The 18240-nt window shown below is 42.8% G+C and overlaps 1 protein-coding gene across 1 annotated transcript in view; it reads left to right on the forward strand.

Annotated features, from left to right (window-relative positions):
- DDX46 (DEAD-box helicase 46) overlaps positions 1-18240 on the forward strand; it is a 126661-nt gene that overhangs the window by 67676 nt on the left and 40745 nt on the right. The window contains exons 11-14 of the mRNA XM_077266086.1: positions 2156-2277; positions 3383-3461; positions 7702-7784; positions 8905-9069. Coding sequence (XP_077122201.1) covers positions 2156-2277; positions 3383-3461; positions 7702-7784; positions 8905-9069 — 449 coding nt within the window. The remainder of the gene's footprint in view (positions 1-2155; positions 2278-3382; positions 3462-7701; positions 7785-8904; positions 9070-18240) is intronic.

Consider the following 18240-nt stretch of genomic DNA (forward strand, 5'->3'; position numbering starts at 1 on the left):
ACAAAACCTAGAAAACAATTTCTGAATTGCTGGTGTTTGTTCATTCTGCCTCCAAAAAATCTGAATAGAAAGTGATCAAAAAATTTTGTGACCGAAAATAGTACCAATAAAAACGTCAACTTGTCCCTCAAAAAATGAGACCTCACATGACTGTCGGCCGAAATATGGAAAAATTATTGCTCTCAAAATGTGGTGATGCAAAAACTAGTTTTTGCAGAAAGAAAAGCGTCTTTTAGTGTGACAGCAGCCAAACATGAAAATGTGGTATAAATCTGGTATCCCTGTAATTGCACCGATCAGAACAATAAAGTCGCCTAATCACTTATACCGCACGAGGAACGGCGTAAAAATAAGCAGCTATTCTTGTACTGCTGTCTATTTGTTCATTCTATCTCCCAAAAATCGGAACAAGGCTCTGCTCACACTTATCAAAATTCCTGTGACGCACCTGAAGAATTAATAAACTTTTTCAATGTGGTTTTGCGTACCTTGAGGGGTGCAGTGTATTAGAATTGTGTCCGTTTAGGGTATTTTCTGTTATATAGGCCCCTCAGTCACTTCAAATAGAAGGTGGTCCCTAATTTGTAAATTTTGTTAGAAAAATTAGAAATTGCTGGTCAACTTCTAACCCTTCTAACTTCCTAACAGAAAAAAAGTTACAAAAATTGTTCTGATGTAAAGTAGACATGGGGGAAATGTTATTTATGAACAGCTTTGTGTGACATATGTCATGAAAAACAGTCTCCGAATCAGTGGGATCTGTTAAAGCGTTCCAGAGTTATTACTCCAAAGAGTGACACTGGTCAGAGTTGTAAAATTTGGCCTGGTCAGTAAGGTGGAAACAGTCTGGGGGGTGAAGAGGTTACGGATGTGACGAGTTCATTCAGGTCACCGATGGCTATGTCTGTATGATAATCGGCAATACCGAAGTAACCATGATTCTCTGTGATCCATATGCCAGTAAATAGTTGAAGAATGGTCTGATTTGGTGTTAGGGGTGATTAATTGTACAGCTACTCGTCTGCTCACTGCGTAAAGAGCGATATCTAAAAGGTTGGTTTCTGGAAGGCTCTACATGGATGGGGTATGTAGAGATGGCTTCCTCCTATGCTATACAAACCAAGTTACTCGGTCTTCTACCAGACTTTAAATCAGGGGTGGGGAACCTCAGGCCCCAGGGCCATTTACGGCCCTCGATGACCTTTTATCAGGCCCTCGGGCTGATTCTCAGGGACCACATTCTTGGGCAGGGAGGTATATTTTGATTACAACCAGCTCATTAATTTCTTCTTGCTCTATTAGCATACACATGCAGTGTTCACTACTGAACACTGAAGGGCATGCAATGAAAGATTACATCCTGACACCAGTGCCAGAGTCAGGAGGTACTGTGTGAGCGGAGTTTGTACGGCCCGAAGGATGGCATAAATATCCAAATGGCCCTTGGCAGAAAAAAAGATTCCCCACCCCTGCTTTAAATGATCCCTGTACTTCCTTACAACAAGAAATGGATCTTTTTTGAAAGCTTAGAGTCTGAGTTTTTTGAGGATACGGCGATCTGAACTGTGGCCTTTAATTTAAATTCAGCTATTGCATGTCCCAACACCAGTGATACACTTCTGCTTTATTATTACATTATATTGTTTTATATTTTATATATCTGCCAATAAGCTGCCTTGTGGTCAGAGGGGGTCTGCTGAAGAGAAAATGTACAGTGCTGGGGGAGTGAGCTGACATCCAGGGAGGAATAAGGAGAGGTGTGCACATTGTGCTGGTTGTTGTCAGTAGTGAGCCATAATGTTCTGCTCCAGGCCTCATTCACACTTGCATATGTAGCTCAGTATTCTGCATTAGTATTTATAGAGTAAAACCTGGAGTGGGTTGCTGCCCAAACTACTCAAGTGTGAACCAGGCCTAACTTTGTAAGAGCAGACACCTTTTAAAGACCTGCATGGCAGAATGGGGCCTACACTCTGTGCCTATAGGGTTCTGAGATGTAATCTGAGCAGCCCTGAGCTAGGATGTTAGAAGACATCTCTAATATCAGTCCTTTTGTTCCATTAGTACTTTTCTTTTATCCTTGAACTTGTTAGATATAAGTCCTTACATGCAATTCTGTGACTGAATATGGATTCTATGATTTCTTGCTTTTTAGCCATCATAATGACACCTACTAGGGAGCTGGCTTTACAGATAACCAAAGAGTGCAAGAAGTTCTCCAAGACACTTGGACTGCGCGTAGTCTGTGTATATGGCGGAACAGGCATCAGTGAACAGGTATGAGAAAACATGTTTCTGTAGAGTGGGCATTAAGATGAACAAGTCTATGGTTAAAGAGCTAATGTCGTTTCAACAAGATTTCCATAAAGCAGTTGTACAAGAAAAGATCAAAGACTTTATAATCTATTATAGATAAAGGCCTTTCTTTACTTATTAGTTTTTTTCCTCCTCTTCACTGCTTCATGTACTGATCATTCTCTCTAATAAAGTGAATCCTTACTGAGGGATCAGGTTACAGTTGCTGCTCATAAAAGTATGTGGAAAAGAGATGGTTAGGAGGGAGATGCTTCAGTGAGCGAGTGAATAAAGCACAGGTGCAAAAAAGACCATTTTAGTAAATTTCTTCTTGCCCTGTTCACTACTGTTGTATGATGGTGCTTCCTGTGTATGTAAGGCTTCTTTCACACTAGCGTCGGCACGGGGCCGTCGCTATGCGTCGGCCCGACACGCGTTGTGAAAGTGATGCCCGACGTGGGCAGCATAAGCAGTCTTACAACGCAGTCGTACGCCCCATTGTAAGGTCCGGGGAGGAGGGGGAGGAGTTTCAGCCGCGCATACGCGGTCAAAAATGGCAGACACGACGCGCAAAAAAAGTTACATGTAACTTTTTTTGTGCCGACGGTCCGCCAAAACACGACGCAACCATCGCACGACGGTTGCGACGTGTGGCCATATGTTGCAATGCGTCACTAATGTAAATCTATGGGGAAAAAACGCATCCTGCAGACAACTTTGCAGGATGCGTTTTTTCTCCTAAACGACGCTTTGCGACGTACAGCAAACAACGCTAGTGTGAAAGTGGCCTAAGAGATTGGGATCAGGATGACAGTATAGCAGCTAGTGTCCACCCAGTAGCTCAGGGAAAACTGACACATAAATGTCTCCTGCAGGAGGAGAACCAGTGATGGATGCTGAATACAAGTCCTATGTTAACCAGAAATAATGTTGTTCCGTGTGTACACTTAATGTAATGTTTTAATAAGAGAAGCTGAACATTGGTGGCTGCATCTATTACCAGGATTTACAAAGCAGCTTCAAAGTTAGCGACAGCGTTTTTCCATGTACTCTCAGTAATTCCTTACTACGTTTTCCTCCGTTCCAGATTGCTGAACTTAAGCGAGGTGCAGAGATAATAGTCTGTACGCCTGGTCGCATGATTGACATGTTGGCTGCAAACAATGGTGAGTCATTATTTTTTTGTGAGAGGTTTTCAATTTTATTTCCATTTCACAAATGTATTTGTTTGCTTTGGTTTCAGCTCTTATTAAAAGTATATGGGGGCTATAGCCTTGATGTCCTGTCCAAGATGTGTACTAATGAGCCCGGAGGTGTAGGCGCAGTGCCCACCTCCTCTATACTGGCACTACGGCTCGCATAATCATGTAGCTCTAGTGCTGTATTCCCAGGAAAGTGGTTTTACACCATAGTTTCTAAAATTACTGGGGTTACACAGTTGCCATTTATGACAACAGAAGGGGGATGATTGCAATTTGTCAGTTTGTTCTGGTCCTTGGCTCATGTCACCAATTTTATGGGATACTTCCACCCTAGGTTTCGTCTCGTTACTTTTTTGAATATAATAGGTCCAATATCAGCAACCTTCTGGAACAGTAATATTTCACACGTGGCAAATTTGTTGCAGAATTTGTGACAATAGAAAAGTTTTGTTGTGTACCTACGAGTGGGAAAGTCACAGACATATCATGTGAACGTGCCGTTATTAGTTGGTAACTGCCTCAACGCCTATGATTCTGCAGCTGAAATTCATGAGGCTTTCTAGAAGAAAAAATGAGTGTCCCCAGATATTGTTTTATGCGCTGCTAAGCCTTTAGGTATGCAGCTGTATGCCAGATAGCTCTCGAATGTGGCAATTTCCCAGAGATCTCTCATCTCTTTAATCAAATATTGCTCAAGTACAGTAACTTTAGGGATTCTATGGCTTTATTAGCATTATCGTTAAATATTTTCTCTAGCATCCACTCCAGTGAAACTTTATAATAAGTACTTTTAGTGTGACTCCTTATAATGATTTTGGAGACTGCACTGTACTGTGGTGAGAAAATATAAAATGTTTCAATGAATTACGTGCTGAAAAAGTGGCTGCACATTCTGGGGAAATCCTTTTAAAGTGAACCTGTCACCAGAATTCACAATGCAAACTAAACTGCATATATTGAATAAATTGTTCAGACCTGATGAGACTTGTGTACGTACTTTGAAAATGGCTATATAACCCTTTATGAAAGATTATCTCCCTCTTCGCTCACCTAGCTTGATTAGTCGCTCCTCACTGTCCCTAACACTGCTCAGTATAAGCCGCGGCGGTCAGTCATTCTGGGTGGGTGGAGATCGAATACGCTTGGTCTCATGAGCTATTTCTTTCTATATCGGGTCACATCAAATACTTATCTTAACAGGGTCTAAAAGTGAGAAGTCTGCAGTCCCTCTATGTAACTGCAGACTTGTGAATCCTTCCAGGGCATGCACTGTGCGCTGCAAGGATTCGCCGTTCTCTTCCCTGGGAACGGAGGTCAGGGATGCGACATGCATACTCCTGGGCACAGCCTGTCTAGCGGGCATGGCCTCATTAATACAAGTGTATTGAGCAAGGCTGCACCCACTAGTCTGTCCAAAAAGTAAACAAAAGGATGGCACTCACCGACCTATTAAAAACATCCCTTTTAATGAAGTTCTGTTAAAAAACAGCAGCAGGAGAGTCCTGTGTGGAGTGGCTGGACGACTGCCGTTTCGCCCAGTGTGCGCTTCTACAGGTCCCGTAGAATCTATTTCATGGGACGTGTTCATTTCACCTACTTGTCTGGTTCTGCTCAGGAGTATGGATGTCACATGCTTGACCGTGATTGCCAGGGCAGAGGACAGCGAATCACAGAGTGACTGCAGACTTGTCATGTTGCAACTACTTGCCTGTTTTATCCGGCGCTGCCTTAGGGGCAGTCACTGACCGTTCCTGCCGGCGATTCCGCTGCTCCACCTAAACAAAGCTGTTTTTCCAGGCTGCCCTGTCAATAGGGCGTGACTGCTGATGTCATGCTGATTGACAGCCAGCTTCCTGCAGCTATGCCAGTGTCAATCAGCATGACATTGGCAGTCATGCCCCGTCAGCAGAGCAGAAGAGAAGCAAATGCTCAGTCAGTATGACCTCAGCTGAAGCGGCAGCATGGCCGGCAGGATGGTCAGTGACCACTCTGTGCCAGCAGAGATCTGTACTGAGTAGAACAGGCAGGTGGTTAGCAATTGCTTGCCTGTTTATTAGTTCTTAGGCCCACAGTCTAAAATTAAGTCCTGAGTAACCCCTTTAGTAATGTAGAGAAGCTGTAATTTACACTTCATTAAAAGAGATCTTGTTTTTGTTTGGTTGGAGCTGGGCTTCCTTTTACTGGTTATTACTTTAAAAAAAAAAAAAAAAATAGCGTCTCTGAATGATTAATACATACACTGCAGAAGAACTTAAAGCTTCATATTACAAATTGCTGAATGAGCCTTGGGCCAGTAGTATTGTGAGAGGTTCCTAAGAAAGCATAGTACCAAGCAGGAGACAAACCTGTGATAAAATCTTCCATCCAAATTTACTTCTAGCTTGCCCCAGAATACCACTCCTTTCTTTACATGGCTCTGTGTTCTTTCTGTATGGTGGGGGAGAAGAATAGCTAAAGACCAACAATGTGATTATGCTCTAAGGAGGACCTGTTATGCCGCCAGAATGTTAAACTGCTGCCATACCTTGATGCTTGCCTTCCTCCTGATGGCAGAGCCTTTTGGTCTCGTTCTGCCTCTGTCCACCTGTCATCTGCACAGGATGGTCTCCATCGCATGGACCTGAGCTGTTTTGTCACTGTAAGACCAGTGTCACAATGTATGTATGGACTTCCATCTCCAGACATTGAGTCTATTGTATGCCTATGAAGCTGATTTTGTCTGGAAATTGTGGTCCATACGTGAACTGTGAAATTTGGATATTTGAAGCTGTCATTAATCGGTGAGGGTGAAGCGTCATGGTTCCATAGAGAGATCCATCGCCTGATATCGCCCCCTTGTCAGATAACACTGGGTGGATCAAGGAGCCATCCCACACTCTGCAGACCAACAACATAGGAAGCCAAAACCAACATTATGGGAAGCCAAAACCCGTGAGCAGAGGGAGAGCAGAAGCTCTAGTTCTTGATCTCCCCTTCTGTTTGGCTGCACGTGCGTTGGCTGTGACTGCAGCATGATCTCGGGCGATGCGGTGAAAACCACCTGTCTGATTGTGGGGAACGGAGGACGCAGGTTTTGTGATTCATGACACTCTTCTCAGATGTCGTCATTGATTTCTATGGCTTGTTTCCCACACATTGCAGGTTGGCTGCACACACTTGTGTTCCCATGTAATATCTATTTTTAGCCTAATAAGAGAAGTGTAATGAATTTTAATATCGATCTTTGCATGCTGAACTTGTCTGTTTTTATCACTGTGTTCTGAAAAAAAAACCCTTTACTAAACTGTTACATTGTTTAACTTCTGTGGAAAAAATATTTCCGTGCAAGAAATATAGAACTGGATTTCCAAGACCGCTCTCGAAAGGTAGGTTTTTTTCAGCACTTTGTCAGATGCACGGAGCTGGTGGAAGGATGGTAAGGTGTTTGAAGATACCAGAGGACATTGTGATATTTTTACTATTGACTAGTATGGCCTCTACGTGTCAGTGCTGCGTTCAAGCTCGCACGTCACGTACCTTGGGTGGATATGTGTCACTGTTTTCGAAACTTCTTTTTACTTTGAGACAGTGATTGAGCCACACGTGCTTCAAAACGAAAGGTCCCAAAGATTGGATGACAAAAACCATTAAAATTTGAAGTAACTGAACAATTAAATATATAAAGTCTGTAAGGTGACGTTTACCAGAATATATTCCTTTTTCCCAATGTATGTGGGTATATACTTATCCACTTCTTAGTGGGGTTTTTTGTCAGTAGCATTTGGGATCTGTGTGATTTGTTCTCCGAGGTAAACAGCGGACAGTTTTTCTGACGCATTTTCTATGGGCTCTTTGCTTCCCACACATGCGCTGTAATCTCTAATATGTTCTTTCCTAGGTGACCGCTGTCATAAAATGCCTGACGTGGCTCCAGGCTCCACCTCAGTCTTAGTTTTAAGATGTGTGCTTGGAGAGGGCTGAATATACAGGTCCTCCTAGCCATGCGATGGTACGCAAGAGTAGGCTTGACCCAACCAGATACCAGAGGGCCTTTTCACAGTATATAGTCATGTGGGGTGTTCTTAGTAAAGTGAAGTTTCATAAGTGTTTTGTTTTCATTTGAACATTTTTATTTTAAAAAGAAAAAATTGTATAAACCACTTGATGTTTATTCTTAACGCTTTTCCACCTTTTTTTTTTTTTTCTCTGACTTTCTGATGTACAGGTCGAGTAACAAACCTGCGTCGATCTACATACGTTGTACTGGATGAAGCAGACCGAATGTTTGATATGGGTTTTGAGCCACAGGTAAAGTATCTTCTGTAAAGTGCCTGTAGTTGCACCACAGAGAATCGTTTTTTGGAATGCCATCCATACGGAGATACAAATTTTTGATACGACCTTGCGTGGATTTAAATCTGCATACATATTATTACATCTACACATCAACGTTTGTGTTGCAATTTTAAAAGGTTTTCCTACAAAGTACTTTTTAATTACTAGTTCTTGGAATAATAAGTAAATGTGCCCTTGCTATGGGCTGTTATTTGCTGTGTTTGACCATATGTAGCTTCTCCAGTTCATGGTTAGCGTGTACCACTGCCCCTGGCCAAGAGGTTGGGGGCATAAGTCAATTGCGATAAGTGCGTATACAGACAAAACAGCAGGGGTTTTGCAGCTGTTTGTATAAGGTAACACTTTATCATGCCTGTCGGTTTTATCACAGGAGCAAGTGTTTCTGCCACATCACCAGTCTTGTGAGCTCATTATAAATCAACTCGGCAACCGCTGGAGCGCTTACGATTCTGATTTGAGTAATGATGAACTCAGAGGACTGGAGGTGTGACAGAAACACACACTCCTGCGATAAAACCAGCAGGAAAATGTTACCTGAGAAAGTAGCAGTTGTTTCATCTGTATACTAACTTATCATAAGTGATCTTTGCTTCCTTTCTAACAGCCATGAGTTTTGGTATGTACCAATCATGAACTAGAGCAGCTCTGCATGATAGAACACAGCAAATAACAAAATAAAGCAGGAGAACATCTAGATCATCTCGGCACAGGAACTTTTTTTTAACACATCCAATTGTGGAACTTATTATTCTAAAATCTATTGATTAAAATGTTCTTTGTTTTTGGGACTATCCCTTTTAAACGTCTCTAACAGCACTAAGTGCAATAAAATAATAAAAACTAAAATTGTACATATCAGCTGGTCCAGTGCTGCCTCTCTGGAAGTCTTATTCTTTCTGCAGTGATGACGTGCAATCCATGAGTCAGCGGATTGAAAACTGGTTTATTTTTTGGTGTCCTGTATAGCAAGGCTTTAGATTTGTCAGCCCCCCTCCTCCCCATCCCCCAAAATGTTACCTAATATTATAATACATGTATGATACATCACAGTGGCCCTTTTGCATTCGGACAGGTTATGAGAATCATAGACAACGTCAGACCGGATAGACAGACTGTCATGTTCTCTGCTACGTTCCCAAGAGCCATGGAGGCTTTGGCAAGAAGAATATTGAGCAAGCCTATTGAGGTCCAAGTTGGAGGAAGAAGTGTTGTGTGTCCTGAAGTGGAGCAGCATGTGGTAAGAGACTACAGTTTTTCATATCATTTTTTTTTCTTTTAAACAAAGTAAGATGGAAGCCCAAATTTCACTAAAAATCTGATATACTTGTACATAAAAAGAACCTGTCAGTACGACTTTGTAAAGAAAATACGCGGCTGTACTTCAGAGCACAATGATAAATTTGGTGAATAAATCTGCATTGTTGTAAATATTTAACCACCATTTGAAGTTTTCTGCTAATTAGATTTCAGTGCACAGGGGCAGGACTGTGCCCTAGGTCTTCTACTCCCGCTCTGATTCCCCGGACCCTCCACCTGCTTTCACTTTGAATGATTTTTTTTACTTCTGAGATTTCAAACAGAGGAGGCAGGACCAGTGCCCGAATTATTTTTTTCTTACTTAGATAATAATGTAGTTTTATATGGGATAAGTCTAGACATAACTTGTCTGGCCATTCGACAAAGATAAAAGATGCGGGAGAAGGTTGTGTCGTTAGCAGAATCTGTCTATATTTCTCGGTTGCTTCATTGGGTTAATATGGGTTAATCATGGGTTAATATGCCTCCACCTGCCTCTAGGCTTCTGTTCTATAGGACCGCTACTACTTCTGTGCTCATCTTTGTTCACATCTTACAAGTGACAGTTGCTCAAGCAGTTCCAGAAGGAATGGTTTTCTTCTTTATGCAGCAGTGGCATTAGGTTTCCCACCCCAGACACACATTATTTGTGAGTGCTCGGAGATTTAGTTTTTGTTGACATGAAGCTGCATGATTTACGGCTGCTAGCCAGCCTGAGTACATGTGTTGGTTGCCTGGTTGCTAGGGAATCTCCACATGTACTCAGGCCCACATGTACTCAGGCTGGCTAGCAGCCACAAATCATGCAGCTGCGTCAACAAAAACGAAATCTCCGAGCACTCACTAATACTCGGAGACCACTCGAGCATGCTCAGGAAAACCCGAGCAACGAGTATACTCGCTCATCACTAGTGTCCAGGTGTTACCTGATGGGGAGGTGTCTGCTTTTTGCTTGTTTTTTTCTAAGATGTATTCTTAGTGTCAGCCTCCAGGTGGCAGCATATTAACCCATGGGTCTGTTTTCCAATGAAGACAATGTGAAAGAGAATACCAAAAATCTTTAAAAAAAAATAATAAAAAATTTGCCCTGCCAAAAAATAAAATAATCATTACCTTAGGCCTCTCTCTTCTGAGTCCTGGATTTATCTGGCTTGACACTTTTAGACTTAAAGAGAACCTGTCAGCAGGATTATGCACAGTAACCTAGAGTCAGTGTCAGGTTGGCGCCATTATACTGATTAAAATGATACCTGGGTTGATGAAATCTGTCATGTGGTTGTTGTGTAATCTTTATTTTCAGTTAATGAGATTCTTGTGCTAATGTAGTGCTCTGATTAGCTATTCATACAGATGGCTTCTGACCGGTCACTGATTCCTCAGTGAAATGCCCCCTAGTTTACATACTGCATATAATATAGTGGGTTTAGAAAAAATTTTTTTTACATACATGTAAATGGCAGCACTGTAGCACGATACATGCCTAATATGCATTTATGCTTTAGCTCTATACTATCATGAGGAAAAACAAAATCTCACAGTGCGCCCTGGAGCATGAGAATGTCATTAACTGAAAACTACAAATAAAGATAACACAACAACCACAAGACAGATTTCATCAACCCAGGTATCATTTTAATCAGTATAACGGCGCCGACCTGACACTGTCTGTAGGTTATTGAGCACAATCCTGCTGACAGGTTCCCATTAACCCTTTTGGATGTTTCTTGAATACTCAAAACTGTATTCTCATTAAAACCTCTCCAAAACTGGTGACACGAGTGTGGTGGGCAAGTAAATAATTGGGAAGAAACTGTGGGCTTCCCCCAAATATTTCTCAATCCACCTTTAACGCTGGTGGGTAATCACTTTTGGAAAGTACGCAATTTGACGTTTATTTGGGAAACACTAATAAAGTAATTTTTACAAATGCGGGAAGATAATTTATCTAGGCCACCTTTCTATAGACATTTACTACTGCGGTGTGCTCTTTATACATAGTTACATAGTTATTAAGGTTGAAGGAAGACTTTAAGTCCATCTAGTTCAACCCATAGCCTAACCTAAGATGCCCTAACATGTTGATCCAAAGGAAGGCAAAAAAAACCCATGTGGCAAAGAGTAAGCTCCACATTGGGGAAAAAAATTCCTTCCTGACTCCACATACGGCAATCAGACTAGTTCCCTGGATCAACCCTATCAAGGAATCTAGTATATATACCCTGTAACATTATACTTTTCCAGAAAGGCATCCAGTCCCCTGGTAATGAATTGCTCCTTACAACATCATACGGCAGAGAGTTCCATAGTCTCACTTGCTCTTACAGTAAAGAATCCGCGTCTGTTATTATGCTTAAACCTTCTTTCCTCCAGACGTAGAGGATGCCCCCTTGTCCCTGTCACCGTTCTATGATTAAAAAGATCATCAGAAAGGTCTTTGTACTGTCCCCTCACATATTTATACATTAACATAAGATCACCCCTTAGTCTTCGTTTTTCCAAACTAAATAGCCCCAAGTGTAATAACCTATCTTGGTATTGCAGACCCCCCAGTCCTCTAATAACCTTGGTCGCTCTTCTCTGCACCCGCTCTAGTTCAGCTATGTCTTTCTTATACACCGGAGACCAGAACTGTGCACAGTATTCTAAGTATGGTCGCACTAGTGACTTGTATAGAGGTAAAATTATGTTCTCCTCATGAGCATCTATTCCTCTTTTAATGCATCCCATTATTTTATTTGCCTTTGTAGCAGCTGCCTGACACTGGCCACTGAATACGAGTTTGTCATCCATCCATACACCCAGGTCTTTTTCATTGACGGTTTTGCCCAGAGTTTTATAATTAAGCACATAGTTATACATCTTATTACTTCTACCCAAGTGCATGACCTTACATTTATCCCCATTAAAGCTCATTTGCCATTTATCAGCCCAAGCTTCTAGTTTACAATAAATCATCCTGTAATATAAAATTGTCCTCCTCTGTATCTTTTACCCTGCAGAGTTTAGTGTCATCTGCAAATATTGAAATTCTACTCTGAATGCCCCCTACAAGGTCATTAATAAATGTTAAAAAGAAGAGGGCCCAATACTGAGCCCTGTGGTACCCCACTGCGTACCGCGACCCAGTCGGAGTGTGCTCCATTAATAACCACCCTTTGTTTCCTATCCCTGAGCCAGCTCTCAACCCACTTACACATATTTTCCCCTATCCCCATTATTCTCATTGTATGTATCAACCTTTTGTGTGGCACCATATCAAAAGCTTTTGAAAAGTCCATGTACACTACATCCACTGGGTTCCCTTGGTCCAGTCCGGAACATACCTCTTCATAGAAGCTGATCAGATTAGTCTGACATGAGCGGTCCCTAGTAAACCCGTGCTGATACTGGGTCATGAGGTTATTCCTCTTCAGATACTCCAGTATAGTATCCCTTAGAATGCCCTCCAGGATTTTACCCACAGTAGAGGTTAAGCTTACTCGCCTATAATTTCCGAGTTCAGTTTTTGTCCCCTTTTTGAATATTGGCACCACATTTGCTATACGCCAGTCCTGTGGTACAGTATTATTGAAATCCACCGCACTCCCTGTGTGGAATATCTTAGAAACAAAAGGATTTTTTGAAACTTGCTAATTTATTCAAGTGAAAAACAGAAAATCAAATGTGACAGATCAAATAGTAGGCAGTACAAGCGACTCAGTGATTTGACGTTTCGACCCTCCCGGGTCTTACTCTAAAGTCGCACTTAATCCAGGATTTATGAGTGGCTCTTATGGTAACGAGGATGTTATCCCTGTAGTGTCAAGGGGCAGGTACAGTCTTTTTGATACCAAGTATGGCCTAATAGTTGATTTTTCTCTTGAGTATGACCTTGCTGAGGAATAGCAGCTGTGTATCAGCGTCTTGCTGCTGTTTGCATATGCGATTCAAATAGAAAGTTGGTATGTCACTGGAGACATCCTTTTTTGCAGGTGCCAATGTATCAGCCTTGAATTGCTGGTAAGTTGTATGTGGTTTAATGGATTTGCCAGTTCTGGATAAAGCCTTGTAGAGGGGTAACAGCGGCGCCTCTGCGTCTTGCTGGTGGACATGTAGGCTTAATACCCTTAGTGGATGGGGGATAGCGCTCCTGCGTCCTGTATATTTATATATAGTCCTGTGGTACAGACCCTGTTATTATGGAGTCTTTAAAGATTAAAAATAATGGTCTATCAATGACTGTACTTAATTCCTGCAGTACTCGGGGGTGTATCCCATCCGGGCCCGGAGATTTGTCAATTTTAGTGATTTTTAGACGCCGCCGTACTTCCTGCTAGGTAAAGCAGGTGACATTTAATATGGAATTTTTATCACTGATCATATTGTCTGCCATGGGATTTTCTAGTGTAAATACTCATGAAAAAAAGTCATTTAGCATATTGGCTTTTTCCTCATCCTCATCCACCATTTCCCCCAGACTATTTTTAAGGGGGCCAACACTATCATTTTTTAGTTTCTTACTATTTATGTAGTTAAAGAATATTTTGGGATTATTTTTACTCTCTCTGGCAATGAGTCTCTGTCTCCATTTTTGCTGCCTTGATTTGCTTTTTACAGAATTTATTAAATTTTTTGTATTTACTTAATGCCTCCTCACTACCTACTTCCTTTAATTCTCTAAATGCTTTCTTTTTGTCACTTATTGTGCCCCTTACAGCTCTATTTAGCCATATTGGTTTCCTCCTATTTCTAGTATGTTTATTCCCATACGGTATATACTGCTAATAAACGTCTCCCATTTTCTTTGCGTATTTTTATGTCTCAGGATATCGTCCCAGTTAATTTGCACCAAGATCATCTCTCATGCGTTGGAAATATGCCCTCCTGAAGTTTACTGTCCGTGTAACCCCTCTACTACACATCTTATTAAAGGATACATGAAAACTTATTTTCTCCTTCGCCACATTGGGGGACACAGGACCATGGGTGTTATGCTGCTGTCACTAGAAGGCTGACACTAAGTTGAGACAAAAAGAGTTAGCACCTCCCCTGCAGTATACACCCTCATGCTGGCTTCCAGAGACCCAGTTCAAGCTTAGTGTCCGTAGGAGGCACACTGGATTTAAACCTTTTTATTCCGGACGAAGGGGGCGACGGATTCTTTCATGTTCCGATCTCCCCTGAACCAACAACAGGCGAGCACGGGAGTTTCACCTCTCCGTATCCTCTCCTGCGACGTGGGATGCCACTGCCTGAGCTGATTTTAGGGGCGACAGGCCCCTTCAAGGGCACCGATCTCCCCCCTCCCTTTTCAGACGAGCACTGGAGTGTCACCTCCAGTACCCTCTTCTGCAGCCAGGCCTTATTGCCGGACATTCTGCCCTGCCCACCAGGTTCTCCTCAGCTGTTCAGAGGCACCTTGCATTGTGGTGTCCGTGCAGCCCCCACTGCATCACCACTGAGAAAGCGGATGATGGAAGGAGGCGGACGGTTCCTCTCCACCCCCCTTTTTATGGGGATGGTGGATAGAGGCTTCCCCCAACCCTGCACCGTCCTAATCACCCCAGGCACAGCTCACCTGCAGTGGCTTGTCGTTTAATATTAGGTCTAGCAGTGCCCTCCTTGTTGGGTCCTGAACCAGTTGTGAAAGGTAATTGTCTCTCATAGTTGTCAAAAACCGATTACCTTTGCTGGAACTGCAGGTTTCTGTTCCCCAATCTATTTCAGGGTAGTTGAAGTCGTCCATAATAATGACTTCTCCTTGAGTCGCAACTTCATCTATTTGCTTTACGAGGATATTCTCTGTTGCTTCCATTATTTTTGGAGATTTATAACAAACCCCTATCAGTAATTTATTATTTTTTCCCCCTCCCCTTATCTCCACCCACAGGGACTCTACATGTTCATTAGATTAACCTATATTATCACACAGGATCGGTTTTAAGGACGATTTTACATATAGACACACCTCTCGCCTATCCATTCGGTCATTTCTGAACAGACTATAACCCTGCAAGTTACCAGCCCAGTCATGGCTTTCATCCAGCCACGTTTCACATATCCCCACCATGTCATAATTATGCTCCAACAACATTAATTCTAATTCGTCCATTTTGTTGGCGAGGCTTCTGGCATTAGTATACATGCACTTGATGTTCCTCTCTGTACCTCTATTCTTTCTTAAATTATTAGCTGTTCTAACCCCACCCCCCATGCCACCGCCACCCCCTACTTCCTTATTTGTGCCCAGGTCTCTATCTGCCCTATCTTCCCCTCTTGTAAAATGAATACCCTCCCCCCCCCCCCCCCATCCCTAGTTTAAAGGGACTCTGTCACCTGAATTTGGAGGGAACAATTTTCAGCCATAGGGGCTGGGTTTTCGGGTGTTTGATTCACCCTTTCCTTACCCGCTGGCTGCATGCTGGCTGCAATATTGGATTGAAGTTCATTCTCTGTCCTCCGTAGTATATGCCTGCATAAGGCAATCTTGCCTTACGCAGGCGTGTACTATGAAGGACAGAGAATGAACTTCAATCCAATATTGCAGCCAGCGGGTAAGGAAAGGGTGAATCAAACACCCGAAAACCCCGCCTCTATGGCTGAAAATTGTTCCCTCCAAATTCATGTGACAGTCCCTTTAAACACTCCTCCAACCTTCTAGCCATTTTCTCCCCCAGCACAGCAACGCCTTCCCCATTGAGGTGCAGCCCGTCCCTAGCGTAGAGCCTGTAGCCAAGTGAGAAGTCGGACCAGTTCTGCAGGAAGCCAAACCCCTCCTTCCTACACCAATTCTTGAGCCACTTATTAACCTCCCTAATCTCCCGTTGCCTCTCTGGCGTGGCACGTGGTACAGGCAGTGTTTCGGAAAATACCACGTTGGAGGTCCTTGCTTTCAGCTTGCAGCCTAATTCCCTGAAATCATCTTTAAGGACCTTCCACCTACCTCTAACTTTGTCATTTGTGCGAATGTGCACCATGACCGCTGGGTTCTCACCAGCCCCTCCCAGTAATCTGTCAACCTGATCAGCGATGTGTCGGACTCGAGCGCCAGATAGGCAGCACACCGTTCGACGATCCCTGTCTTTGTGACAGATTGCCCTATTTGTTCCCCTAATAATTGAGTCCCCCACTACCAGCACCTGTCTGGCCTGCCCTGCTCTCCTATTTCCCTCCTTACTGGAGCAGTCACTCCTCCGGCTTTCAGAGGACATGCCTGGCTGCAGCAGTGCTACCCCTGTACTGGCACCCCCTCATCTGCCAACTTAGCAAACTTATTGGGGTGTCCCAGATTAGGACTAGCCTCCCTGGCACTCTTCCCTCTACCCGGCCTTCTAATTGTCACCCAGCTTGCTGCTCCACTGTCCTGCAGCTCCATCCTACCATCCCCCCCTCATCTATCCCATTGAGCGTCTGCTCAGTGAGCAGAAGACTCCTCTCCATATTGTCTATGGATCTCAGTGTTGCCAGCTGCACATTTAGGGCTTGTTTCCATTTGTGAGAAACACGTCCGTATCTCGCATGTGGAAACCAAGCTCTGGCGCCGGCCCTTTGGAGCGGAGCGTGCAGCTCCATGTGTTTCTATGCGGCCGCACGCTCCGCTCTGGAGTGCCGGCGCCACAACTTGGTTTCCACATGCGAGATACGGACGTGTTTCTCGCAAATGGAAACAAGCCCTTAGATTCAGAATCTGGGCTTCCAAATGCACAACGTGCTCACATCTCGCACAGCAGTATGCACCCTCGACCGGCTGTTCAAGGACTGCATACATGTGGCAAGATGTGCACTGGATGGCATTAACAATAGTGGAGCACATTTCCTAATGGGGATTGCACCAGACAGAAAAGTTAAATAAAAATAAATACAAAGTATTAATAAAATACAGACAGCAATTTCTCCCTTGTAAACTCCCTGAATCCAAAGTCACTGAATCACAAGTCACGCACTTACCGCCGTTCACACTTAAGCTCAGGTAACACTCAGCTCGTTCACACTCGCTAAGCTGAAGATTTAAAGATTTTTTTTTTCTTTTTCCCCTCAGCAGCAATCCACCTTGCTGTTCAATGCACTTCCAAAAAGGACTTGAGCCCCAAACAGCTGCGCCAAACAGCTGCCCCTTATAAACCCTTAATTATGAGCCCCCACCCTAAACTTATTGAGAATTTCACAAGAAAAACAATGGTGGTCATAAACTTGTAAATAATTCATTAAAGAATAAAGTTATGTTAAAACCAAGCACACCAAACTTATTGAGAATTTCACAAGAAAAACAATGATGTGTCACATGACTCTCTTCCCATTGGAAAAAATAAAGTTGTATCCAAAATTGCCGACTTGAAAATGGCTGCCATGGTCATGGTTTTCCCCCTCCCATATACTAATTTCCACAAACAGGAAGTTGATATCGCCAACCATTACCATTTTATTTAGGTGTATCCATATAAATGGCCCACCCTGTATACTTAAATTAAAAAAAAAAAGGATTTTCAGCTCACCCTTAGTAGATTCCCAGTGAATTCCAAGGGACGAAGTGTGAGATCAGGTCTCCACAAGACTGCTGCGGCAGTATAAAATTAAAACGATAAAATTAAAACGTTATAATTTTATACTGCAAAACCTGGATCCTTTCTATCTAAGTGCATTATATACTTAAGCAATACATTCAGTAGACCAAGTTTAAATATAATCATAATTGAAGGGGTTATCTGTGACTTCTTTTTTGCTAAGAACTTACAGCAGGTTGCTAACTATTTGCCTGTTCTGCTGTGCGAAGATCTCCGGCGGCGATTCCCCTGCCTCTTTTGACCTCAGGTCAACAGAGCAGAGCCTTGTCTTCTGCTCTACTCTGTGAGAATCATTCTGATTGACATCTGGCTCCCCGCAGTTAGGCAGCGGGAAGCCAGCTGACAATCTGCATTACATCAGCAGTGACAACTTGTAAACAGATTAGAGCAACTAAAACAGGTTGTCACTGGGCAGAACAGGTCGGTAATTGGCAACTACCTGTCTCTAAATTCTTCTTCCAGTAGGAATTAAACAGTAAGTTCTAGATAATTCCTTTAATTAGACATTATATAAATATCTTTATCAACGTGATTGATGTAAACATTTTTAATCTGTACAAGATAGAGATATT

The sequence above is a fragment of the Ranitomeya variabilis genome, chromosome 5, assembly GCF_051348905.1.
Source record: "Ranitomeya variabilis isolate aRanVar5 chromosome 5, aRanVar5.hap1, whole genome shotgun sequence".
NCBI classification, from domain to species: domain Eukaryota; kingdom Metazoa; phylum Chordata; class Amphibia; order Anura; family Dendrobatidae; genus Ranitomeya; species Ranitomeya variabilis.